Source organism: Pleurodeles waltl, chromosome 8, assembly GCF_031143425.1.
Source record: "Pleurodeles waltl isolate 20211129_DDA chromosome 8, aPleWal1.hap1.20221129, whole genome shotgun sequence".
Lineage (NCBI taxonomy): Eukaryota > Metazoa > Chordata > Amphibia > Caudata > Salamandridae > Pleurodeles > Pleurodeles waltl.
Window position 1 is genome coordinate 1,283,097,926 of NC_090447.1, and position 26,080 is coordinate 1,283,124,005.

At 48.6% G+C, this 26,080-nt stretch overlaps 1 protein-coding gene across 2 annotated transcripts in view; it reads right to left on the bottom strand.

Annotated features, from left to right (window-relative positions):
* Positions 1-22,963: 22,963 nt before the first annotated feature.
* The window catches only part of NUP58 (nucleoporin 58), a 412,103-nt gene continuing 408,986 nt past the window's right edge, over positions 22,964-26,080 (bottom strand). For both annotated transcript variants that reach the window (XM_069202234.1, XM_069202233.1), the window contains one exon: positions 22,964-25,298. In XM_069202234.1, the coding sequence (XP_069058335.1) occupies positions 25,129-25,298 (170 nt within the window). In that variant the 3' untranslated portion in view covers positions 22,964-25,128. The remainder of the gene's footprint in view (positions 25,299-26,080) is intronic.

Consider the following 26,080-nt stretch of genomic DNA (forward strand, 5'->3'; position numbering starts at 1 on the left):
TGAGTTGGATGGGCGCATGAGGGCATCACAGCAGACACAAGGGGGTGAGTACACTCTCATTCTGCTGACTGTGCGCGCAGTGGAGGGGTTTGGGTGGGGGAGGAGGGCTGTGGGTTTCCCTAGGCCAGGGCGAGTTCCGTAGGCTAGGCCCCTCCGTAATGCAGGCCACGTGGCACTCCACCCCACCTCTGTAGAGTGCCAAGTACAGGTATACATGCCCCTGTGTCATCTATGTGTGCAGATGTCCACCATAGCCATGTAGGCCATATCCCAGGAACTGCATCTGTAGAGGCCAACAGAGCGGCGTAGTGCAGGGGGCTGCTGTGTCTGTATTGTCCGCCAACGGTAGCGATAAGCCATGCACTCAACCTGTCTTTCTTCTGTTTCCCACCCCCTTTTTGTGCTCTCCCTGTTCTTTTGTGCATCAGCATCATCAGGCGGAGGTACAGTAGCACTGGAGCACGAGGGCGCTGCATCCTACATGGCCATGGAAGGCCACACCACGGACTCTGAGTACACCAGTGGGACAGAGGGCGAGAGGAGCTTCACGGCGGTCACCGGATCAGCAAACAGCGACACAGACTCGTCCTCCGATGGTAGCTCCCTTGTGGTGGCGGCAACATCTGTGCCCCCCACTTCAACAGGTACAGCCGCCACCCCTGCTACCAGCACCCCCCTCCTAGCAGCCCCTCAGCCTTCGCCCCGTGCCCGCTCACCCAGGAGGATGGGCATCACCTTCGCCCCAGGCACCTCAGCCCCTGCCCCTGTCACCTCTGCTGCCCTCAGTGAGGAAGCCATTGACCTCCTCAGGTCACTCACTGTTGGGCAGTCTACCATTGTGAATGCCATGCAGGGTGTAGAGAGGGAGTTGCAACACACTAATGCATTCCTGGAGGGCATTCATTCTGGTCAGGCTACCCATCATCGAACCCTGCAATCTCTGGCCTCAGCACTGATGGCAGCCATTGTCCCTGTGTCTAGCCTCCTCCCTCCAACTTCCTCCACCCAGACCCAATCCCCTGTACCTCAACCTATCCCAAGCACACCATCAGACCAGCCTGCACACACCTCAACACACAAGGGCAGCTCAGGCAAACATAGGCACCACACATCCCACAGGCACTCACACAAGCATCACCCACATACAGACACACCAACATCCACTACCTCCACTGTGTCCCCCTCCTCCTCGTTTCCCTCCTCCCTCCCAGTCTCGTCTACACTCTCACCTGCATGCACTACCACCACAGCCACTAGGACTCGCACCAGAACACCCAGCACCACACCCCGCTCACCTGCACTCACCACCCCCACTACCATTTACACGTCCCCTGTGTCCTCTCCCAGTGTGTCTGTGACGCCCCCTCCCAAAGTACACAAACGCGGCCACACACCCAACATCCATCCACCTCACGACAGCCTCCAGAACATGCACCTGCACCCAAATCATCAAAAGTTACACCTCCTACAACCACCTCCTCTTCCTCCACTCCCAGACCCCCTCCAGCTACCCGTCCCAGTGTTCGTCAGAAACTTTTCCTGAGCAACGTAGACCTCTTTCCCACCCCCCACCCCCCCTCCAATTCATAGGTCCCGTAGTAGCACCTCAGCCCAAAAAAGTCCGGTACCAGTGGTGCCTGCTAGAGGTATGTGGAGTGCACAGGGCACCAGGGCAGCCAGTGTGACACGGAGCCAAAGCACAGCCAGTCCCCACCCTGTGAAGCACCAGAAGTTGGACAGTGCCGGACAGGAGAGGGTGAAGACTCCTGCCGGCAAAGCCGCTCACAAGGGTCCCGGGGGGAGTGTCGAGTCAGCTGTGACTCCTCCCAAGGTGGGGAAGGGGCAGAAGAAAGCGCCAAAGTCTGGGAAGAGCAGCACGGCGGAGAAGGCCGCCATCATCCCCGCTGCCCAGGACGCCACCGCCAGCCCCATCATCACTGGTCAGGAGACCACCACCAGAGTCAGTGCCCAGGAGGGCAGCACAATCGTCACTGGTCAGGAGACCACCGCCAGTCAGTGCCCAGGAGGGCGGCACAATCATCACTGGTCAGGAGACCACCACCAGAGTCAGTGCCCAGGAGGGCGGCACAATCATCACTGGTCAGGAGACCACCGCCAGAGTCAGTGCCCAGTAGGGCAGCACAATCGTCACTGGTCAGGAGACCACTGCCACAGTCAGTGCCCAGGAGGGCAGCACTATCGTCACTGGTCAGGAGACCACCCCCAGAGTCAGTGCCCAGGAGGGTGGCACAATCTTCACCGGTCAGGAGACCACTGCCGGAGTCAGTGCCCAGGAGGGCCCCGGCAGCCACAGCCCAGCTGGGCAATGAGGGACCGCCATGGAACACACCGCTGCACAGGTCAGAGACAGCAAAGTCAAGCACCGCTGAACAGGGCAAGCACCGCTGAACAGGGCAAAGAATGCCATGGCAAGCACCGCTGAACAGGGCAAAGACCGCCATGGCAAGCACCGCTGAACAGGGCAAAGACCGCCATGGCAAGCACCGCTGAACAGGGCAAGCACCGCTGAACAGGGCAAAGACCGTAATGGCAAGCACCGCTGAACAGGGCAAAGACCGCCATGGCAAGCACCGCTGAACAGGGCAAAGACCGCCACAGCAAGCACCCCTGAACAGGGCAAAGACCGCCATGGCAAGCACCGCTGAACAGGGCAAGCACCGCTGAACAGGGCAAAGACCGCCATGGCAAGCATCGCTGAACAGGGCAGAAACTGCAAAGTCAAGCATCGCTGAACAGGGCAAGCACCGCTGAACAGGGCAAGCACAGCCAACTCTGGCATCGCTAGCCCATGTGCAGCAGGGGCAGTGACGGAACTGAGACCGTCACGGGGAGAGTGATGCACTCTGGGCACCAGTCCCCCTCCAGAACCAGTGGAGAACAGCATCCACTACCTCAGCCCTACACAGGATGAAGCACTCTGGGCACCAGTCCCCCTCCAGAACCAGTGGAGAACAGCATCCACTACCTGAGTCCTACACAGGATGAAGCACTCTGGGCACCAGTCCCCCTCCAGAACCAGTGGAGAACAGCATCCACTACCGGAGTCCTTAACAGGATGAAGCACTCTGGGCACCAGTCCCCCTCCAGAACCAGTGGAGAACAGCATCCACTACTCAGTCCTACACAGGATGAAGCACTCTGGGCACCAGTCCCCCTCCAGAACCAATGGAGAAAGGCATCCACTTGAGAGACTGTGGCTTTGCACTCCCCAGGATGGTACAGTGGGCAAACCACCCACTGTAGAGACTTGAGAGACTGTGGCTTTGCACTCCCCAGGATGGTACAGTGGGCAAACCACCCACTGTAGAGACTTGAGAGACTGTGGCTTTGCACTTCCCAGGATGGTACAGTGGGCAAACCACCCACTGTATAGACTTGAGAGACTGTGGCTTTGCACTCCCCAGGTTGGTACAGTGTGCAAACCACCCACTGTAGAGACTTGAGAGACTGTGGCTTTGCACTCCCCAGGATTGTAGTGTGCAAACCACCCACTGTAGAGACTTGAGAGACTGTGGCTTTACACTCCCCAGGATACATCAATGGGCATGGAGCCCTGTTGTGGATCTGGCGTGGTGCTGTCATCCGGCTGAGGTGCCCCCCCTTCCCTTCCCCCTGAGGTGCCTGTTGTATTTCTATCTGATGCCCCTGCAGTGTTCTCTCCGTTTCAGGACAGGTATCGTGTGTGGGCCTCGCCCATGCTTTTTGGGCCCAGTGGTCCACGGACATTGGATGGTGCATACCTGCACTACTGATCGTGATGTATATTTTTGGCATTTGTATATATTGGCTTACTGTATTATGCTACATTACAATGGTTGTACTCATTTCCTTTTGTCTGCATTCTTCCGGGGGGGTTGGGGGTTGTTACTGTGATGTTTTGAAATGCATTGGTGTGTGTGTTGTAGTGGGTGAGGGTCAGGGTGGGGGTGGGGTTGTTGCGTGTGTGTGTCCCTGACTTTTGCCTCCCCCCTCCCCTATGTCATGGGTGCAGTACTCACCGCTGTCTTCGGCGCTGCCGTTGCTGATGTTCGTAGAGGAGCAGGAACACAATCGCAGGGAGTATTTGGAGTTTCGGCACCATGGTGCCCTCCTTCCTCGTGGAGTGTGTTAAGGTGAGCGTTTTCCCATTGGAATGGCTGTTTCCGCCGTGTTTTTATCCACGGTGAATCCGCCCCGAAAAAGGTGGTGGATTGGCCTGTTGTAATACTGTGGGCAGTACTTTGTCTTCCGCCTGTCTGTTGGCGGTGACCGCTGCGCTGTTTGTCTGTACCGCTGTGGCGGTCGGAGTGTTAAAGTGGCTGTCTATGTTGGCGGTTTCCGCCACGGTCATAATTCCCTTTTTTCCCGCCGGCCTGTTTGCGGTATTACTGCCGCTTTAACACCGTCCGCCAGGGTTGTAATGACCCCCACTGTGTGCAGGTCCGTGCCTGTCATCCGTTCTCTGCCTATACTGCATGGTTTAGAACCTGTTGTTTTAGGAGCAGATGACGTTAGCTTGCACATTTATTCTGTTTTGTCAGAAGGTTTATGAAGCTGGGAGCAAAGCCATCCAGGTCAGAAGGCACAAAATGGAAGGAACCAACATCAGTGGCTAGGGTGGTACTTATTCAAGGTGCTTCTCTCACTTCTGATGTAGTGTGGGGGCAGCACTGCACCATCTAGCAATGTGCAGTCACACTGCTGAAGTAAGGATTCCGGATGTTGTCTAAGCTGAAGAATCTGTATTTAGAAGTATCCACCAGTAGGCATGCTTCCAAGTCCTATCTTAAAGGTTCAGTTAGACTTACATACCTCTTGTATTCCTCAGGAAGTTGGATAAGCTACTTAACAGTTTAACCTAGAAAAATGGTAGTAACTGCACTACAATGAACACTCAATGTACTAAGAAAGTTGGCATTGATCATCTAGATTTAAAATTAGTTTGCAACAGAGGTGGTGTAAGACACTGGGTTATTGGTTGAGGCGTGTGAGCCCCAATAAGGCAACAACCACAGTCCTTGTTAAGGTGAACCACAAGTCACTGAATTAATCTGTACTTAACTCCCTGGTAGCTTGGCACAAAAGCAGCCAGGCTTAACTTAGAGACAAACTGTAAAGTATGTATGCAGCACACAAACAGTAATAAAGCGAAAACACAACACAAAAACCCACACTAATTTAGAAAAATAGAGTGCATTTTAATAAATAAAATTATACAAGAATGACAAAAGTCCAATCACTGTAACTGGATATATGTGATTTCAAAGTTTTAGGTAAATGTAGCGCTTAAAATCAGAAAGTGCTTCTCACGCTCATCTGATCGGGCTAGAACAGGGGAAGGTCACAAGTTTGAGCCGACCAGAATGGAGCGCAGGCCAGATACAGGGACTATGTTAGTCCCACTGAAAATGTACCTTTTCAATGTCCAGCACAAAGAGTCTGGTTTTTGGTAAAGGAAGCCACGAGGTGCAGGAAGAGCATTGTGGATAGTCGTCGCTTTAGTGCAAAGAGCAGGCCTGGATGCGCAGGCTGTTAATGCTGTAGCATGAAGAGCTTCACACTGGCAGTCACCGCTGCTTTTGTTGCGAAGTGCAGATCTCGCATTGCCAGTCATTGCTGACAGTCACTGTAGCATGAAAATTCATGCTCACCGGAGCTTCGTCATAGGCAGTAGAGTCTCACCACAAATGGGCCCGTTTACGATTGCAAAGAGACCAAAGCCTCAGGATTGAACCTTTTCTTGCACTTTTTTCCAAGCCAAGGGTTCGGGACTCGGGGAGGCACCTCTTAGGGTTCAGGGCCTCACTACAGGAGACGCCAGCAAGGCTCAGGCAGGTCCAGCTGTAGGTCCAGTTGCAGTAGGTCAGCTGGGTGGTTGCAGGGAGGACTCTGGAGCTAGTTGTATCCCTGCAGCTAAGAACAGGAGGTCAGCCAACTGACCATTGGAGTCTATCGGATGAGCCTGGGGTGAAGGGAGCAGGTCCAGTCTTCCTTCTCAGAAAGCAGGCAGGCCACAAGCAGCAGGGCAGGCCTCTGGGAAACAAGGCAAACCTCAAGTAGAAGGGCAGTACTCTGGGGAACAAGGCTGCCCTTCTTCTGTAGTGTCCACAGATCCTGGAGTGTGCTGAAGAGCTGTTCTGAGGGTCCAATATGTATAACTGGTGCCAGACTTTGAGGTGGGAGGATTCCCTATGCTACCCCCACGTTTGGTTCTGGAAAGTTCATCCCTTGCCAAAGATACAAGTAGTATGGGGTAACAAAAAGACTAGTGTTGGGTTCCTTTGTGTGTGCTGGAGGCAAGCCTTTGAAGTGTAAGTGTGGCAGGTAGCAGCTGCTGCTGATGAAAGTGACTTCTATCACGCACACAGCTACTCCAGGGTGTGTCCTGGCGCTTACCACAGGTCAGAGAGACAGAATAGCTTTGAAGTTACTTATACAGAAAAGCAAAGTTTTCTGCCTTTTTAAAAATGCTGTGACATTACTCAAACAGCTCCGCACCACCAGACATCCTAGCAGGATGGCCTATCCTGCCAAAACCTAATCCCCTATTCTTCACTGCCTGGGCCTAATAAGCATTGTTAATAGGGGAGCCATTAACAAGCCGAGGCAGCTGGACACTTCTAGGAGGCCTTACAAACGTCTGGGCAAGAAAATGCCAACTTTCTTAAAGTGGCATTTTCAAAATTGTAATTTAAAATCCAACTCTGGCATTTAAGAGGATTTTAAATTACAATCCATGTGAGTTCAAACTTGATATCCCCATCTTCTCTCAATCAAACATTACCACTATTAAATATAATAAGGCAACTCAATGTTATCCAATGGGAGACAGGCCTTACAATATTAAAAAACAATTTTTTGAGTTTGTCACTACCAGGACAAGTAAAACCTAAGTACACATATCCTACATTTTAAATACAATGCCTCCTGCCAAATTGACCTTTAGGGCCTACGTTAGGGGTGAGTTATATATATTCAAAAGGAAGGTTTGGACTAGCAAAAAGTAAATTTTGCCAGGTTAAAATGGAAGCTTTAACCTGTACATAGGCTGCAGTGGCAGGCCTCAGATGTTTCAAAGAGCTACTTTTAGTGGTTAGCACAATGAGTGCTGGAGGGGCACTAATAGCATTTAATTCACGGGTCCTGGGTACATGTTGTATCAAATAGTAGGGACTTCTAACTAAATTAAATGTGCCAATTAGGTACAGGTCAATTATACCATGATTTAGGGTGCGTGCACAGCACTTTAGCATTGGTTATCAGTAGTAAAGTGCAGAGTCCTAATGCTAACACAAACTAATTCAGAAACACAGGTGGGGTGAGGGCAAAATGTTTGGGGGAACCCTGCAGAGAGGGCCAGGTATACCAGTGGCCGATCTCTGCTTAGTGGTTTGAGAGGCAGGGGAAGAAAAAGGGAGAAACTGCTGTCTGCTGCCATTTATCCACTCAGTTAAGGCTGAACAACTATGTTCGACAGGTTTCTTACCTTGAGTAATGCCTTATCTGTTAGGGACAATATCTAGTTGCAGATTCCTTACCTTAGAACTCCCCAGGGCATCAGTCTGGATCCAGAGATTTTTCTGCAGCAGTACCCCTGAGCGCAGATAGGTAGCACTGATCAGCTCTGCATCCGTCATCAGCGCCATAAATTACGCTGCAGGTCCTATATAGGTGCCACCCTGGCGTGCTGACATCAATTTCTTTTTATGACTTTCCACGTCAGAAGAGCAGAGCCATGAAGAACACTAACCACTGGTGTGTAGGGCCTTGAAAAGGGAGGCCCTGTCCCTAGAAACTAGTTGCAGAGCGGGGAGGATGGGTGGGTTGGTAAGGAATCTGCAACTAGATATTATCTCTACCTGATAAGGAGTTACCAAAGGTAAGTAACCTTGTCCAGTCCAACTGATAGACATCTAGTTGCAGATTCCTTACCTTAGAATGGATACCCAAGCAATACCATCCCTGGAGGTGAGTCTGCGAACTAAGATCATGGAAAGTCCTGCAGGACTGAACAACCAAAGTGCCAGTCTCTACGGATCTGACTGTCCAGGCAGTAGTATTTAGTGAACATGAGCAGAGATGCCCATGTTGCCGACTGACAGATGTCAAGGACTGAAAATCCACGTGCTAAAGCAGTGGTTGCAGCTTTGGCTCTGGTAGAATTAGCACACAAGTCCTCAAAGGGGTTGCTTCTTAGCCAGTGCATAGCAAATTTTAATTCAGAGTACAACCCATCTGGAGATGGTTCTCTACTGCACTGCCCGACCTTTGTTCGAACCCACATAACTAACAGAGTTGATCATCCACCTGGAACTCTTTGGTACAATTCAGTTAGAACGCCAACATTCTTTTTGGGTCCCGGCAGAGGAGTCTCTCCTCTTCCTTAAAAGGATGTGGAGTGCGCAAACAGTAGACAAGGTGATGTATTGACCTACATGGAAGGGTGTAACCACTTTTGGTAGGAAAGAGGCCCTAGTAAGAAGCACCACTTTGTCAGGATAGATAAAAAGGTAGGGTGGTTTGGATGACAATGTCTGCAGCTCCCTCACTCGGCGGGCAGATGTAATGGCCACAAGGAAGCCTGGTCTCAAAGTGAGAAGACTGAGAGGATGCTAGAGGTGGCACGTTCTGTTTGTCAGACGGAAGGCCCCAGCCAGGCAGAACCTATCACTTTCGCCAAGGACTGGTGATTACACTTGATGTATAGCCTGTGCTCTCCCTTGGGTAGCTTAACAGAGCAGTCAGGCTTATCATAGAGGAAATGTGTAAAGCAATGGCACAGTACTTCCCCACCACAACCACGCTGAGCGGCACAAATGAGACTTCACACACTGTGTAGGTAAATAAAAATTGTATTCAAAACATAAATTGTCAACAAGGCATGAGTATCATGTAAACCTGGGCATAAATCACTTTCAGCAATATAATTCACAATATAAGGCCCAACTGTGTTTAACACCAACAAGCGTATGTACGTGTGAGAAAACAATAATTTCCCTTCCCCCACCTTCATGCGGTGCCAAACGTTGTCAGCACAAGATCCACCCTAGAGTTCACCACTTCAAAGTAACACAATTTCAGGGAGCACCCTCATTCCCAAAGTTAGCAGCAATAGGCATGTACAAGGTTAGGAACACTTTCACATAGCACATCGGCCTAGGTCGCACTAGTAAATCGTAATGCCAACCTCAGGAATTAATTGACAGAAGAACGTGACCAGCAATACCATGGTGCTGCCCTCGCATCCACTCTGCACCGCAGTGCGGTGCCAGGGGTATCAGACGGCTCATGTATACACACACACTCGGATGCACTCGCTCCTGGCACCCTAATATGGTGTCCTGCTATTGGACTAGTGAATGCCTCTGTCTGCAGGCATCCTGGGTCTCAAAACGCCCTCCACCTACCAACCAGCTTCAGCTATACCGCCCCACCACGAACCAAAGATTGAGTCAACCTTTCCCGGGATAGTAGGCTGGTTGCGGCCAGAGTCACTTCGCAGGATCACGGGGGTGGGGGAGGAGGGGAGACAAAAGCCGATCCAGCACCAATTAGCAAGGATGTTTGGGCTTCCAGTCAGAGGCTCACTAAGAGGTCTGCATCACATAGGCCACCTGCTAGCCTCCGCGGTTCCCAGCCAGACAATCCAATGTTACCAAATAGTTACCAATTTCAGCACCTCCAGAATAGAGGTGGATCGTTGGGGCGTGTTGACTTGAGTCATTCTTAACAATTCTAGTTGCACACAAAGAGCTACTAGGTCCGCATCAACTGTACAAGGAGGCACCGTGTCTGGTGCACGAAGACTTGGGTTGCACCAGATGGTTACGATCCCATGTGAAAAGTGCTCAGTGCTGTACCTCCACACAAATGAAGCACAACGTCAGGTGTCCGAAGACCTGGATCAGCCCCGACCATACGATCACTCCAGGTACATGATGATTTATATCACACCAGGCAATCCTGTATGCTCCCACAGGGAACGTAAATCCCATACCCCACTGGAAAGAGGCACAGCATCCATCGCTCGATGACTTGAGTCGGTCTAGACAATCCAGTCACACAAGGAACTTCATTTCCACACCTCTCTGAGATAAGGCACAACGCCTGGGATGCGATGACTAGTCGCACCAGACTCTCCGTTCAGCCATGCTATATGAGGCAGAGTATAGCACAACTCCAGTGGCGACCCCAACTCCGAGGGTCGGTACCTATGAACAGAGCACAACATGTAATGTGAGTGCAGCCGAGGGTCACACGAGGAACTCGACAACCACAGGCCACGAGGTGTCCCGCACCAGGTGATCCCATTCACACTACAAGACCTTTCAGTGTGCAGTGGTCCCCACGATGAAGGGCCACTCACCTGACAGATGTCAGTGCTTGGCAAGCTCTGGACCAGGCAAATCTCATCTCCAGGCACAATTAGTCCACGCTCACGCCACAGCTGCCAGGGGAAGTCCAGCATACAATGTAGGTGCAGGAGAGGGCATCGCTCTGCAGATGATACCAGCAGACAATGTCAGTCGCTCGCAGGAGGTCTTTGATGTCCCGGAGACCTCTGCAGAGAACAGGTGGCAGGCCAACCTGCCCTCGAAGAGCACACTTTGGGTTACTACACAGTGACAAGCAGTCGGCTCAGGCCAGCCACAACACGGGAAAGGTGTGCGGATCCCTTCTGCAAGTTATCCTGCCGCACACACAAGATTTCTCTGGCTATGTACACTACACGGTCCAGCAGTACTGGTCCTGCGTCGCCATAGATGCAACTACCCTTGCTGATGGGTAGTACCCCTAGTTATACTAAAGTATGCCTTTGAAGTTCAGGGTGGTTCAAAGGGTTCTCCTTTGAACCATAGTTGTCACCCCTAAATTTGGTCCCTGTCCGCCCCGAGGCAGGGAACATCCCGATGGGGGTCTTCTCTACCAGGGAAGAGAACACCTTTGAATATCCTCCCTACTCTACGCCTACCACATGCCCCATCTTAGGGGCCCTCCAGGGGTGGTGTAAGGCCTGCTCAGGGTTGGGCCCCTGCATAGGGAATTCCAACCTGCATACGAGAGCTCTAGTGCCCGTGCAGTCTTATCTAATTGGTTGACAGGGTCATCTGGGGGTGGCACACAGAGTACTACACCCCCCTAGTAGACAGGGCCGTACCTTCCCCGGGTATGTGGTGTATCTTTTTTTACAGGGTCCTCTTAGGTACAGCACCTCAACCACGTCCATAAACGCCCCCTTCCTAACATAGGTAGGAAGGACATGCACACTTTCTCACTGCCATACAGTGGAGAAGTCCTCAGAGTCCTAAGGTCACACACAGGGAGTCACCAAAAACTGGAAGAAAAAGGCAAGAAGTTTAAGGAAAATTCCCTAAGAAGCACCATCTCCAACAGAGGACATTGTGGAGAGGCTCAAAAGGAGTGCACATCAGAAATGCTAAAAACAAAATCAAGTCTCACTGGGGCATAATGAAAGGGGACGGAGGAAACATAAGAGTAAGGCCTTTAAGAAACCTATTAACAACAGAGGATTTAATCAAAGAGGGTTAATCAGGCAATTGCAAGAAAGCAAAGATTACAAACAAATAACCTTTGAGAGTGCCCACTGCAGAGCTCTGCTGGGTCAAAGAAAGTATAAACAAAAGGACTTATGAGAGAGAGGCAGAAAAGGGGTCACCATCAACAAACTTGTCTGTGCACCAAGCCACAAATTTCTTCAAACAACAGGCGTATACAGTTTTGGTGGCGGGAGGCTTGGCTGGCAAGATTACATTACTGACTTAAGGCAGATGGTCAAAAGCAGTCAACTGTTGCTGCTCAAACTCCATGCAAGAAGGCCGACTGGACAGGTTCTGGCATAGAACCCTCCCCTGCTGCTGCTACAGAAGATCCTGCCAAAAGGACAGTCTGATCAGAGGATCGATGGCCATGCTCAATAGCTCAGAATACCAGATCCTCATTCGGACCATGCACCACCGCCGTGATTAAGCATTGATGGCTGAATTTGTCTGATCTGACGTTCATAGAGCCCACCAGATGTTGAACCACCAGAAAAATGTCTTGTTGGTCCAGCTCTTGACAAAGGGTCCCCGACCCTACCCCGTCCTGCTTGCTACAGTACCACATGATAGTGGTGTTGTCTGTGAAACCTGCACTACTTTCCTCTTGAAAGAGTGAAGAAATGTTTTCAATGCTAGCCTGATCGCCCAAAGTTCCAAGTTGATATGGAGTCCGGACTCTGAAGGAGACCAGATGCCTCTGATCTCTGCCTCTACCAGATGGCTGCTGTTAGAAATGGGGTCTCTAGCTGACCGTAGTTTGCACCCTGTCCAAGTAGGGCCCCTCATTCTAGTCAGGGTAAGGGTGTCATACAGCTAAGGTAACCCCTGCTCACCCTCTTGGTAGCTTGGCACAAGCAGTCAGACTTATCTCAGAGGCAATGTGAAAAGTATTTTTACACACACACACACAGTAACAGTGAAAACACCACCAAAAATTCTCCACACAGTTTAGAAAAGTAGCCAATAATTATCTGACGAAAACAAGACCAAAATGCAAAAATCCAACAAACACAAGTAAAGATATCTCTTTTTAAATGTTTCAATTAATCTTTATCCATAGGAATCAATGGTTGTACCTGTGATGCGTATAAACAAAGTCGATGTGAGCAAGAGGGGAGGGGAGGAACCGAAAAGCACATCGGTGTGTCAGTTACTTACTTCAAGGGGAAGTGGTGAGTTGATTCTTTCCTCGCATGAGAGACGATGCGTCGGTTTCTTACTAGCAAGGGAGGTAATGCGTTGATTCTTTCCTTGCAGGGAATGTGATGTTGATTTCGAAACATGCAGCCTCGGTTCCTTACTGCTGTGTAGCGTCAATGAGAAATGGATGCCCCGGGGATGATGCGTGGAAAATCCAGACATTCTGTGTTGATGGAGTCACAGTGAAATAGATGCTGCATCAATTCTGTAGCTGCAAGACAGGTGCTGTGTCAACTCTCCAGCCACAGGACAGGAGCTGAGTCAATTTGTTGCCACCGCCACACGTTGATTTTCCCCTTCAGGTCACCAGCTTTCACTTCCAAGGGCCCAGGGGCTTGAGTTGGCACCACTTGGCAAGTAAGGATTCTCAGCAAAAGAGCCAAGGAACTGGCAGATGAAGTCTTTAATGTCCCTGAGGCTTAACAGGAGGCAAGCTCAGTTCAAGCCTTTGGAGAACCTTGGTAAACAGGATGTAGAAAGCAAAGTCCCGTCCTTTCGCTCCCAGGACAGAAGCAGCAGGCCAGCACAACAAAGCAACAGGCAGAGTTGCAGTCCCTCCTACAGCATGCAGCTCTTCTATCTGGCAGAATGTTCTCAGTCCAGAAGTGTTCTACCCTTGTGGTGTCTGAGGTCCAGTACTTGTACCCATTTCTGTCTTTGAAGTAGGAAAACTTCATAAAGAAGTCTTTGTAATGCACAAGACCCTGCCTTTCCCTTCCCTAGCCCCAGATACACTCTAGGGGGCTGGAGACTGCTTTGTGGGAGGACAGGCACAGCCATATTCAGATGCAAGTGTCAGCTCCTCCCACCACTCTAGCTCAGGAAGACCCATCAGGAAATGCAGGGCACACCTCAGCTCCCTTTGTGTGACAGTCTAGACTGAATTCATAAAAAGCCCAACTGTCATCCTGACAAAGACATGTATTCAGCAGACAGGTAGAGGCACAGAATGGTTAAGCAAGAAAATGGCCACTTTCTAAAAGTGGCATTTTCAAACGTACAATTCAAAAACCAACTTCACCAAAAGATGCTTTTTTAAATTGAGTTCAGAAACCCCTTATGTCTATCTGCTCCCAACGGGAAATTACATTTAAAAGCTATTTAAAGACAATCTCCATGTTACCCTATGGGAGAGATAGGTCTTGCAATAGTGAAAATCAAATTTTGCAGTATTTCACTTTAAGGACAAGTAAAACACCAGTACATGGTCCTGCCTTTTAAATACACTGTACCCAGCCCATGGGTCTGTCAGAACGATGGATTAAACCCATATCTGTGACTGGGGGTGAGTGTTTGCATTGTTCAGCACTCCGTGCATCATCCTTTTGTGTTGCTGAAGTTTCCCTAAGTGGGAAGGGTATGCCCAGATGTGGGTCCTTTGCTAACTGTGCCACTGGATTCAAGCTAGCCTGGCTGATGAATGGCGATACCCTGAAACCGGTCTCATGATGCTTGTTTCCGGTCCAGGGAGGACCCGGCCTGGCAGTTCGGGCTGGACTGTTCCCATGAGGAACAGGGTCAAGACTGATTTGCATATGGTTGGGTCCAAACTGGGGTGGCATGGTGACCAAAAGAACAATTGATTAAACCCAGATCTGTCACTGATGGTGAGTGTTTGCATTGTTCAGCACTCCGCCCATCATCCTTTTGTGTTGCTTTCATGGGCTTACCTTAGGAGTAACTTACAGGTAATAAAAGGGAAGATTAGGGCCTGGCAAGTGGGTGTACTTGCCAGGTCGACATGACAGTTCAAAACTGCACCCACAGGAGATTTGTTTGCAGGGCTAATCACATGGGTGGCACAGTCAGTGTTACAGGCCCACTAGTAGCATTTGATTTATGGGCCCATGGCACACCTGGTGCACTATACTAGAGACTTACTAGTAAACCAAATATAATAATCATGGAGAAACCAATCGCCAATACAATTTAGATCGACAGCACTGGTACTTTAGCACTGGTCAGCAGTGGTAAAGTGCCCAGAGTCCTAAAGCCAGCAAAAACAAAATGCAGCACAAAGTCAAAAACAAGAGGTCAAAGGCAAAAAGTCCAACAGCTGCCCCATCCCAGGAGTGATGCATTTGTCAATACTATCAGATCTAGTTGGGGAAGGGAGAGGGATCTGGGCCAATCTCAATTTGTTAACCACCACTGCAGATCTCGAGCAGTTCCCTCAGAGATCTGGACCCTGTCAGAGAGATTTCCCTGATGCTGCGTTCACTGAAACTCAGGTCCCACTGCAGACCCCGCATATGCCATCTAGCATGTGTCACCAGCAGGATGCAGAAGACCGTGATGACCAGCAGCCTCAGAGTCATTCTCACTGGAATCCAGGATAGAGGCTGAAACATCGGTACCCTGAATATCCTTGAGTCACTGCTCAGGAGGGTAAGCCTGAAATTACACTGTGTCCAGAACAGCTCCGATGAAAGGATGCATCTGCGAGGAAGTCAGATGTGACTTCGGCACATTTATAGTGAACCCCAGCAAATGCAGGTCTGGCATAGTCTGGAGGTGGGAGACGTCAGCCTGGGGTGAGCCCACCTTCAACAGCCAGTTGTCAAGATAGGGGAATACTGAAACCAAGACTGAAAGCCCTGATCAGCGCAGATGAGCTGTAACCACTACCATCGCCTTGGTGAACACCTGAAGGGTGCTGATAAGGCCAAAGAGGAACACTGTGAACTGAAAGTGCTTGTGGTCTACCGCGAACCGCGAGTAACGTTGCTGGGCAGGCAGGATGGGAAAGAAAGCGTCCTGCAAGTCCAACACTACCATCCAGTCTCCTGGGCAGATAAAACCTGCGCCAGAGTGAGCATTTTGAACTCCTTTTTGAGGAAGAGATTGAGGGTCTGGACGTCTAGTATAGGGGGAAGTCTCTTGTCCTTTTAGGGTAGAAAGTAGCGGGAATAACAACCGCGTGCTACTTCTGGCACAGGGACCATCTCTATGGCTTCCTTGGCCAAGAGAACAGTAACCTCCTCATGGAGAAGTGCCAAGTGATCCTCCATCATCCGCTTGTAAGATGGTGGCATGGATGGAGTGGTAGTTTAGAAGGGGAGGGAGTAGCCCCTTCAGACTATTTGCAAAACCTACCTGTCTGACATGATGGACTGCCAGCAGAGCAGGTGATGGCGGATGCCTCCTCCAACTGGTCCTTGGCGGGGAGTCATCAGACCAGGAAGGTTTGGAGACAGCTGTGGGGTTGGGGGGTGGGGTGGGGTTGGGGGAAGCGATGAGGGGGGGAATGTGGACTGACCAGACCGCTGACTCCCCGATACACAAGGACAGTGGATCCCACATCCTCTGTCACGTAGAGGCTAGGCAGCATGCAGCATGGTGGCTAGAGGGAAATGGACATGGCTGGTCGCCCCTTCCATAGCTACAAAAGGGGCAAAAAGCAGACTGAAGGGGATGGCGGAAGGCCCAAGGACCTGGTGGTAGCATGAGAATCCTTGAAGACTTTGAGCACCAAGTCTGCTTTCTCTCCAAAGAGACAGATGCCATTAAGGGGCATGTCCATAAGATTGGCTTGGACAAGCCAATGTCGAATCGGTAACTTTACTGTGCCTCTCCCATCAGCAACAGCCTGGGAAAGTACAGCCCGGGCCTCCCACAGGAACTGGGGCAGCACTTGCGCAACTGTATCCCACAGCATATGGGAGTAACGACCCAAAAGGCATGTGGTGTTCACAGACCGCAATGCCAGGCTGGCAGAAGAAAACATCTTCTTCCCAAGTGTGCCCAGCCTTTTGGATTCTCTATCCAGGGGTGCAGAAGGGAACGTGCCCTCTGAAGTGGAGGCTTGGATAATCAGGTTGTCAGGGGTGAGGTGTTGCACTAGGTCACCTGGTGCAGGATGATGGCGGTAGGCAACAGTCCTGTTCACAGGAGCCCCTGTGCAGTGTTTGCACAAGGTACCCAGCAGCACATCAGTAAGGGCTTCATTAAAGGGCAATAGGGGTTCAGAGGATGAAGCCCCAGGCTGAAGCACCTCTGTTAGGTAGTTAGTCCTGACTGCCACCAGACGCTCTTCATACCACCACCAAGTAGGATGCCCCCTCCGCCGTAGCCATAGCAGGAGGGAAAAGAATGCCAGTAGACTGGGAAATAGCTAGTCCACTGGCTTCACCCAGGTCCGTTCACCAGTCCATAGTGTCTTGGGGCTGGTATTCCAAAGGATCCAGTGACCCCTCCCATTCCTCACCATACCCCAAACCACAAGAAAAAGGGTCAGGTTCCGACGTAGGTGGTTAGGCTCCTGTCGGCATCTGTACCACGCAACGTTTTTCCGACTACGTTTCTGAATCGGCAATGAGTATTGGGTCGACACCGCCCGACGGGACAGGCGGAGCTCAGAGTGTCGGCATCCGAACTGCCATCGGAGAAGGTTGAGGTGATACAACAGATGCAGATTTGTATCCAGGAAAGGATCCATGAGTGCCCCCACGGAGCTGAGGCTGTTGCTGAGGGGGCCCCCTTCTAACCTCAAGGGGCCCGAAGGTGCTCCAGCGGAGTCAGACTTCTCAAAAATGAGGCAAATGGCCTCAAAGCTCTGAGTTGGGCAGGGGTCACTCTGGCTCCCGGAAACTCGGGGAGACACAGAGCTGACCCAGACGCAGGCTCCATGGACGGAGACCTAGAGCGACGATGCTCTCATTCCCCTGTCTTGTCGGTCGACGGACAGGGTGAAGTCATAGAAAGTTTGTTCTTTTTAGTTGGCTTCTTGTGCCTCAAGTTACCTGATAGTCCTGAGGAGTTGGAGTGGGATGACAAATGAGGGGGGGAGGAGCCTCAGCAACTGATCCCAGGACCTTCCCTTGACTGAGATCGGGACTTACGCGGAGCAGAGCACTGGGCTGCCAGGAGCTTTAGGGACTGCTCCCTCAAAGCTTTCAGATTCATGGCCCGGCACTTTCGGTCATGGTCACGCAAACAAGTAAAGGGATACACAGGTAATCAAAATCTAACCTTTTATTAATAGCCCCTGTCAGAAACATAGCTAGCATGGGTCTGGTTGCATAAAAACTGGGCTTGGGGCTCCACCAGTTGGACGTGGCACAGTTACAGATCCTGACAAATAGTGTGATAGCAGTACGAGACATCCTTGGGCATGGATTTAGTTAACGTGTTTCTTCCTGATATGTAATTTGTGAATTGAATCTATTTTAATATGCTTTCAGGAGAACAATGTTCTGCAGGTGACCTGTATCCTGGATAGCAGGGCAACAGTCATCGGGTTTTTCACCGTTAAGTCCCAGAAAGGCTGAATTATAGCACATAAAGGAACTGATAGGGAATGGGGACGGAAGGCATGAGGTGCTCACCAAAACATCAATTGTGCAGAGTACTGAAAACTGTATTTAAGCATAAAAATGACACGTGTAAACTTATTAATCAAACACACTGTATGAACCCTTGTGACAGTGATGGACAAGTTACTTACCATTGGTAACGCCTTATCTGGTAGAGACACAGACTAATTACAAATACCTTATCTTAGAATTCTCCCCCAGGTGTCACACTGGATCCGGAAATTTTTCCTCTGTAGTACCTTTGCACATTGGTAGAGCGACTCCGCAGCGACGTCGTTCCCGGACAGGACGTCAGCAGACTCCATAGATTCCCTCCTCCGATGCGCTGACGTCAGTTTGTTCAGTGACTAGAAGCCACAGAACAACGCGGAGCCGCAGAGAAACTGGCAGTGCAATAGTGTGTATGCCAACCAGGAAGGAAATAACACGTTGTGAAACATACAAGAACAAGAAAACAGCCAATATCACCTCAAGCAAGACTGAAGAGTACATAGTTAACAAGCAGGGAGGTTGGGTGGGTTGATAAGGAATCTGTGCCTAATCTGTGTCTCTGCCAGATAAGGCGTTACCGAAGGTAAGTAACTTGCCCATCTGATAGAGACAACTAGCCGCAGCTCCTTCTCTTAGAATTAGATACCCAAGCAATCCCAATTCAGGAGACGGGACGTGAACGGATCTCACCAGTCTTGAGAAGAACAACCTGGCAATGAAGAGCAAATAACCAGGCACAAGACAGACACAGCGAGAAGATAACATAAGTAACCCACAGGAGAACATGTCCAGCATATCAATACGGGATATGTGAATTCAGGACTGGAAAGGAAGTCCCCATACAGCAGCCATGACAAATGGGGCAGTCAGAGCCCCTAATAAACAGTGGCATAATAGCAAAGGGTAAACATGTCCAAGGACCTTAAAGGATACACTTAAAACACGTGAAAGGGAACGTGGAAAGAATAGACGGAAAAGAAGTCAGAGACCAAAATGCTATCAGAATGACTAGCGTAACGTGCAGGGGAGGAATATCCCACAGCAGAATGGAATAGCACCCCAGCAGCGCATATATGTGAAGAACACGCAAGCCAAGGCAGAAGGCCACGATTTACTAAAGCAAAGAATATAACACTCAAAAGTGTACCAGATAAGCAGTAATGGGTGCCCCAGAAGAATCAGGGAAAAATAGCACCAAAACCCAATGGGTTTAATAGAGACCAAAAACAGCCCGCACAAAAAGTGCAGAGTTTATGTACACAATAACAACACAGTACATTATAGAATGGCTAAGGACAGAACCCTTGAAGTTGAAATGGAACAGCATAGGGTAAAAGAATCTGACGTCCCCATGTGTACACAATAAAAAAAAATGACCTTGAGAAAAGAAAAGAAGGGGAAGAAGGGACCCAAGTCAACGAAAACAGCCATGAAGCGGCCACAACTGCGGCCATGCATGGGAACGGAAGGTGGAATAATCATCTGCTCAAAAAGGGAGCAGACTGAACTGTGCACTCCAGAAGCACAGAACAGAAGAAAGGAGCAGAGCAACGTAATCCATGGAAGAGGAATCAGACCAGCTATGGCAACCAGAAAGGAAGACCAGGGCAGGAAAGTAACAAGGAAAATGGGGGCACTTCATAGAGAAAGACTCAGAATAGAGCCTCACCACTAAGTGCAAGGGAGTATGACCGTGGCCATGATGGCACAGAAAATCCAGATGGTAAGAACAACCAGAGGATGAGACGGTGGCTGGAAGCCAAGGAAGAACCTGAGAAATATGGTAGGCGTAAAAGTGAAACAGCTATTGCACAGAAGAAAGACAGTACCACCTCTGAGCCATAAAAGATGTAATGCATGGGAAGGAACTGGAGGAAACAGTGGCTGTAAGTAGGTGAACAGGCAGGCAAAAGACACATGTGGAGGGAACAACCCCCAAAGGTTTGCACAAAAGGGGAGCCAACTGAACGGACAACATCCAACCAACCAACCAACCAGTGACAATGCAAGGAATACCGACAACGGTAATAGAGATAGCACACATCCCAAGCGATCACAGTGATTAATGAACGAAAGGAGAAAGTCATAGGAAAGCATGCATAACCCAGGGTTGTAACCAATACCATACCGCTCCTGCTGGAGTGAGAGGAAATGGTAAAGCATGGCACAAGAATAACATACAAAAGAACAAGGGAATCCCTTGCATAGACAGAAAAAAGAAAGGTGCAGCCTCTGGAAGAGGTAGTACCTTAATAGAACACGCAATATCCTGCGTGAAAGAAAGAGACACTGAGTAAAACACCACAGGGGGAACAAGCCCCAGGAATGCACCAAAAGGAACAAGACAGGTTGATATAGTTGGGTATGAACTGAAAGAGAACAAATGGAAATGAGGAAGGATGACCTTCCGGTGTATTGTACCATTCCCCTAACTGATGTAAAAGAAAAAAACATTTTATTTTATTAAAGTAACAACCGACACCTCTAAGACAGGGTGAGAACCTGCAAAAGGCATCAATATGGGCCTGCAAGCAGAGAAAGACAAGATATAATATAGAACCTATAGAACAGATAGGGAAAACCCTTCCATAGAAGAAGAGTAGGAAGATAGCACCAATGGCAGTAATCCTAAAACAAGTAAGCAAAGAAGTGACTTTTAGAGCAGTACAAGAACATATTCTTACTTGGTAAGAAGAATGAGGAAAATGTAGCAAATAGCTTACACCAAAAAGCTTGAAAGAGCTATTGTCAAACCCAATCTCTAATCGACAGAGACGATAGACGAACCGCCTAGGGGGCAAACTAAGGAAGGGGCAAAGGCTGTCAGAAAGCACAACAAAAAGAGAACCACAATATGTGGTATAAAAAGACCAAGATTTGGCAGAGGTGACCCATCACTGGATGATAAGTAGGGCTCATGGCCACACCTCAGAAGAAGAGCTGCTGCTCTACATGGCGATACACTGCCGAGATGTAAACGAATCTGAAAGGGTGGGGTTTGAAGACTTGCCGAAAGCATTCGGAGCACATGGTTTGAACTACACCCATCCTTGAAAGGGAACGGAGCACCATCAGTACAAGTGCAAAAAGAAACCCAACATGGACTAAAGCATCAACTAAGAACACTCCACTGAGTCCCACAGAGCATGTGAGAAGCGAGCCAACACACGGGGTGTTAGTGGAGCGTAGGGCGGCACTAGAGGAAGCGAACATATGCCTGTCAGCAGCGTCCAGCTATCTGGCCTATCGTTACGGCGGTACAGGAGGAATCTGCACCACGTTAGGAATGTCCAAAGCAGTTTGCACCACAAAACTCCAAGGAGCAGGTGGTGGCGAAGGCATAAGGGATCCTCTTGTGCAGGTTGGTGCCTGTGGGATATAGAGCAGTCCACAGAAGGACCAGAGACAGGCTGGATCCGGACACAGAGAAGGATGTTGTAAAGAGCCTCGCAATAAGGCAGAAGGGGTTCAGTGGAAGACTTATCCGGATGAAAATCCAACAACGGGTTCTTAGATAACTGCACCATTGGAAGTTGGAGTTGCAAAACAGCAGCCACCTGCCTTAACATGTCTGCAAAGGCAGTACTGGCAGGGGACGAGAGTAGGATGGATGCCAGTGAGGAGTCCAGGCCACTTGCAGTGGCCAAGTTAAGCATCCACTCAGAGGATAAACCCAGAAGGGGACCAACAAAAGGAGCCTGAGGATGTGCAGAAGGTGGATCCAGGCTAGTAACTACATCCAATTTGAACGGTGCTGCTCCTGGCCGATGTTGAGGGGGGGGAAGCCTCCTCGGAAGCGGTGTTGTCCAACTCTGGAAGAAATCAGAATAGGAGTGTCGAGCAGAGTCAAATGGGCCAACAGTGCCATGAGGGGCGTTGAGGCAACAGGATCAGTAGGAAGAGGAGATGGAGGTCGCAAGAGGCCGTGCTCTGGAGTTGGAGTCAAGAAGTTGCGAGGTCGAAACTACTGGCGAGTACCCCGTCAGAGCACTTGAGCCTTAGGGCCCGAAGGCGCTCCAGAGGGAGAGGAGGACCCAAAGATGGAATGCAGGGATGAGTAGTAGTCCTGCATTTGGGCCAGAGGCACCCTGGCGCCAGGATACGGCGGAAGGGAAGGGGTTGACTTGAGCACGGACTCCACTGGAGGAGAGTGCGGGCGGTGACGCTGAAGGGCATGATGGCATCTGATAAGACTTACTTGGAGATTCCAATGGACCACTGGACGTCAACGGAACCATATGTGAACGACTTCTGGAACACTCCCAGGACCGCAAGGAAGAAGACTGTCTCTGACGCTGCCGGGAAGATGACTTGTCCGCCTACACCACCAGGAACTTCATACGATGCTCTCTCAAGGATTTGGGCTTCAGACGATGGCAGGCGTTGCCGTCATGATGAGAACCCAGACACCACAAACACACCGAATGGGAGTACCTTGACCGACATTTGTCGGGTACAGGACCCAATGGGTTTAAACCAAGAAGGCATATACACCAGTCAAGAAAAAAAACCTGGAAAAAAAAAAAACAGGAAAAAGGCCAAAATTGGCAGAGGTACCGCTACACCGGATCCACGTTGCTGCGTGGGAAAGAAGAAACTGACGTCACTTCGTCAGAAGCGGGAATATACGGCTCCGCTGGTCATGTCTGGGGATGCCGTCGCTGCAGAGTCGCTCGACGCCCTCTACCGACGAGCAGAGGTACTCCTGAAGAAAAAGTTCCAGATCCAGTCTGACGCCTAGGAGAGAATACTAAAATAAGGAATCTGCGGCTAGTTGTCTCTATCAGATAGGTCAAATGCCACATGCGGATAATTTATTGCTTAAAGGTCCTTCTTTGTACATTGTTAGTGGTTAATGGGGAAAAAGATTACAAATAGAAATACACGGTCTAAAACTTACAGTTCTTAGTATTTTAATAATGGACATAACATTGATAACAGAAATAGCTTAATCTATTTAATACAATTTATTGTTTTGCACAGTGGTGGGTTGCACAAAGGTGAACAAGACACAATTATCAAAAACACAGCTTCACAAACATTACTTTCGATGAGTGGTTTAGCATTTCAAAGGCAATTTTTAAAAAACGCATGAATATACACAACATACAAAACCAGTATTTTGACTGCAGCCTCATATCACAGTTATGTGTACAGCTTGTTCTACAGATGGCATTCTTAAGACACAGTGCACAAGATTTTCGATCACCAAAAGTACTTGTGAAAGCCAAGTGTCACAAAGGATACTACGTGCAAAAAGGATAACCTTGTGCAAAAAAAAAAAAATAACAAAATGTCCCTTGTATCATCAAACTTGTCCTGGGAGACAAAAATCACATTTATGACAAAGACAACGCCACGGTGCATAATGTGTTTACAATCAGAACATATAAAGAAAGAAACAAAACATTCACAACGAAATGTAGGCCAGTTGCACACGGTAAAATGTATTGTGTTGAAACTAGTGATAAAGATTGGATGCACAGCTCATGACATGTTTTAAAGAAGAAAGTACAAGACCATTACAATGAATCTGAATGTAGAGTACATATATTGAAAATGCCCATCAGAATGTACATCGTATTTTAGCCAGTGCTTTACACCAAGATAACATTTCCTGTTGCTTTGTCACTAAAATGTAAGACTGTCCGCATATGGAAGGCTCTGGTGGAAACCTGGTCCTCAATATTTTGTTTCTGTTAGCTAATTTACTACTTAAACAAACCAACTGGTTTACTATCTATTTTGGAAGCAGTGTCAGGCTTATTAAACGCCATTATCCTTTGCTTCTTTCTCAATCAACAACATTTTCAGTAAAGATGTTGGTTAAAATATTTGAGAAAAGCGAATTACATGCTGAACCGAAGAAGGTGCTCATCAATTTTGTCCCGTAAAGTAATATTATCGATCGCCATATTTCGTTTTCGAAGCTGGTACGGTGTGTGGAAACATATGCAATGAATTGTATACATGTTGTAACCAGGTCAACACTTAAACAAACTCATTTTTTCATCTCACCTCAGCAATTGATCTAGCTTTCAGCCTGAGAATAAGGCAGACCACCAATTGCTCAACAAACCCTGTGGTTTGTGGCATGCTCAGCTCCATGCATGCCAACGGCACGAGAAGAACTAAAGATACCAGTGTAATAAAAGTGATACCAACTACTGACAATGTGGGCAACTCAGAACGACGAGGCAGTACTGTGGTCCTATTGTACTGCTGTGTTCAGAGGCCAGCTACTGGGCTCCAGACTTAAACAAACAACAGTTAAAAACAGATATTTCAAACAGGCTTAAACCCACAATTTACAAAGCGTTCTAGAGCGTGAAGTGGCCCAGGGGAAAAAGGCCGCTCTTATTTATTCCCGGTTAAATTTAAGGTGTTATATTGAAGGAACTGTATAGGAAGTGAATAAATATTGTACCCCTTCTGTCAGAACAGTGATATACTTCACAAAAAATACAGCCTCTAACCCTCGAAGGGGGATATCTGCAATATTGCATTTGGGCAAAGAAAGGGCACAGAGACAGTCAAGTGCACATATGTACAAGACACAATATACACAAACATACACTGATGTATTCATTCTCTTTGACAGTTTATAAGCATACACAAAAACTATACCCAGCAGACTATTTTAAGTCTGAAATTGTAGACTGTGACGTGTCAGTCTAAATCATTGTTTTCATAGTATTTGAACGTGAAAAAAATATATGCCTGCATACGTGCTCATAGAGCATATATCCAAGTTGTGGTAAACGTGTTCTCAAATTTAAGGTTAAATATAGTTATTATGGTTCACCAAGCGCTTTTTTTTTTCATTTGTAGGGACCCCGTCGGTATATATTTTTTAATAAGGATAAAAATACATAAGTATTTATTTTTTTATTCGCATGAAAATATCTGTTCATGATAAATGCAGTAACGTTCCAAAATTAATCTTCCAGATTGGGAAAAAATATAAAAACATTATAAATCTCCTGGGATGCAATTCTTGCAGTTTTAGAAAAATAGATCTTTAGGTATGCACCGACCAACGATTATTTGTACTAAAGTGTCTATCTTTTTCCTCTCTTGTTCCCAGCCGGGGGTTTCTTAAGCTGCAGAAGCTGCCCACCTGTTCCAAAACCGGTTGATGAAGGATTTGATACCCCAAATGTCAAACCAGCTGAGGCGGTGATACCAGGATTGCTGAAGTTGAATCCAGATGTAGTTGAACTGCCAAAACCTTTAGGGATGAGAACAGATTGTATTTCAGCAGCAGATCCGTACATAATGCTTTACAGATTTCATACAAATTGAAAAAAATAGCGTACTCTGATCTGCCACAAATTATACCCAAGAAGAACTAGTTACTTACCTTCAGTAACACTCTTTCTGGTAGGGACTATCTAGCCACAGATACTCATCTTTTGAATATTCCCCAGGTGCCAGACTGGATCTTGAAACTTTTCAGCAGTATCTCGGTGTGCGCCCAGTGGTGCTATACAAGCAATGAACTGATGCTGTTCTGCTCTGAAAATAAAGTGGGGAGCCGATATAGGCACCACGCCTGGATGCTGCTTTCAAGGCTGACCACGTCCCCAGATGCAGAGACCCAAGAGCAAATTGGTTGTGACCAATATGCAGATTCCGTGACTTGAGATCTTATTAATGGACAGAGTGAAATCATAGAATGGCGAGGATGGGAAGGTTGGTGAGGAATCTGTGGCTGTGTAGTCCCTACAAGAAAAAAACTTACTGGAGGTAAGTAATTATTCTTCTGATAGAGACTTCTAGCTGCAGATTCCTCACCTTTTGAATAGATACCAAAGCAATATCTATTCGGAGGAGGGTCTGTGGAAGGACTCAAACCAGATAGTCCTGCAAGACAGAGTGGGGAAAAATGTACCCTCTCGGCAAACCTGACTGTCCAGGCAATAATGCTTTGTGAACGAATAGAGGGATGCCCACGTAGCCGTCAGGCATGTCTACAACAAGGACTTTGCAAGTCAATGCAGTGTTAGCAAC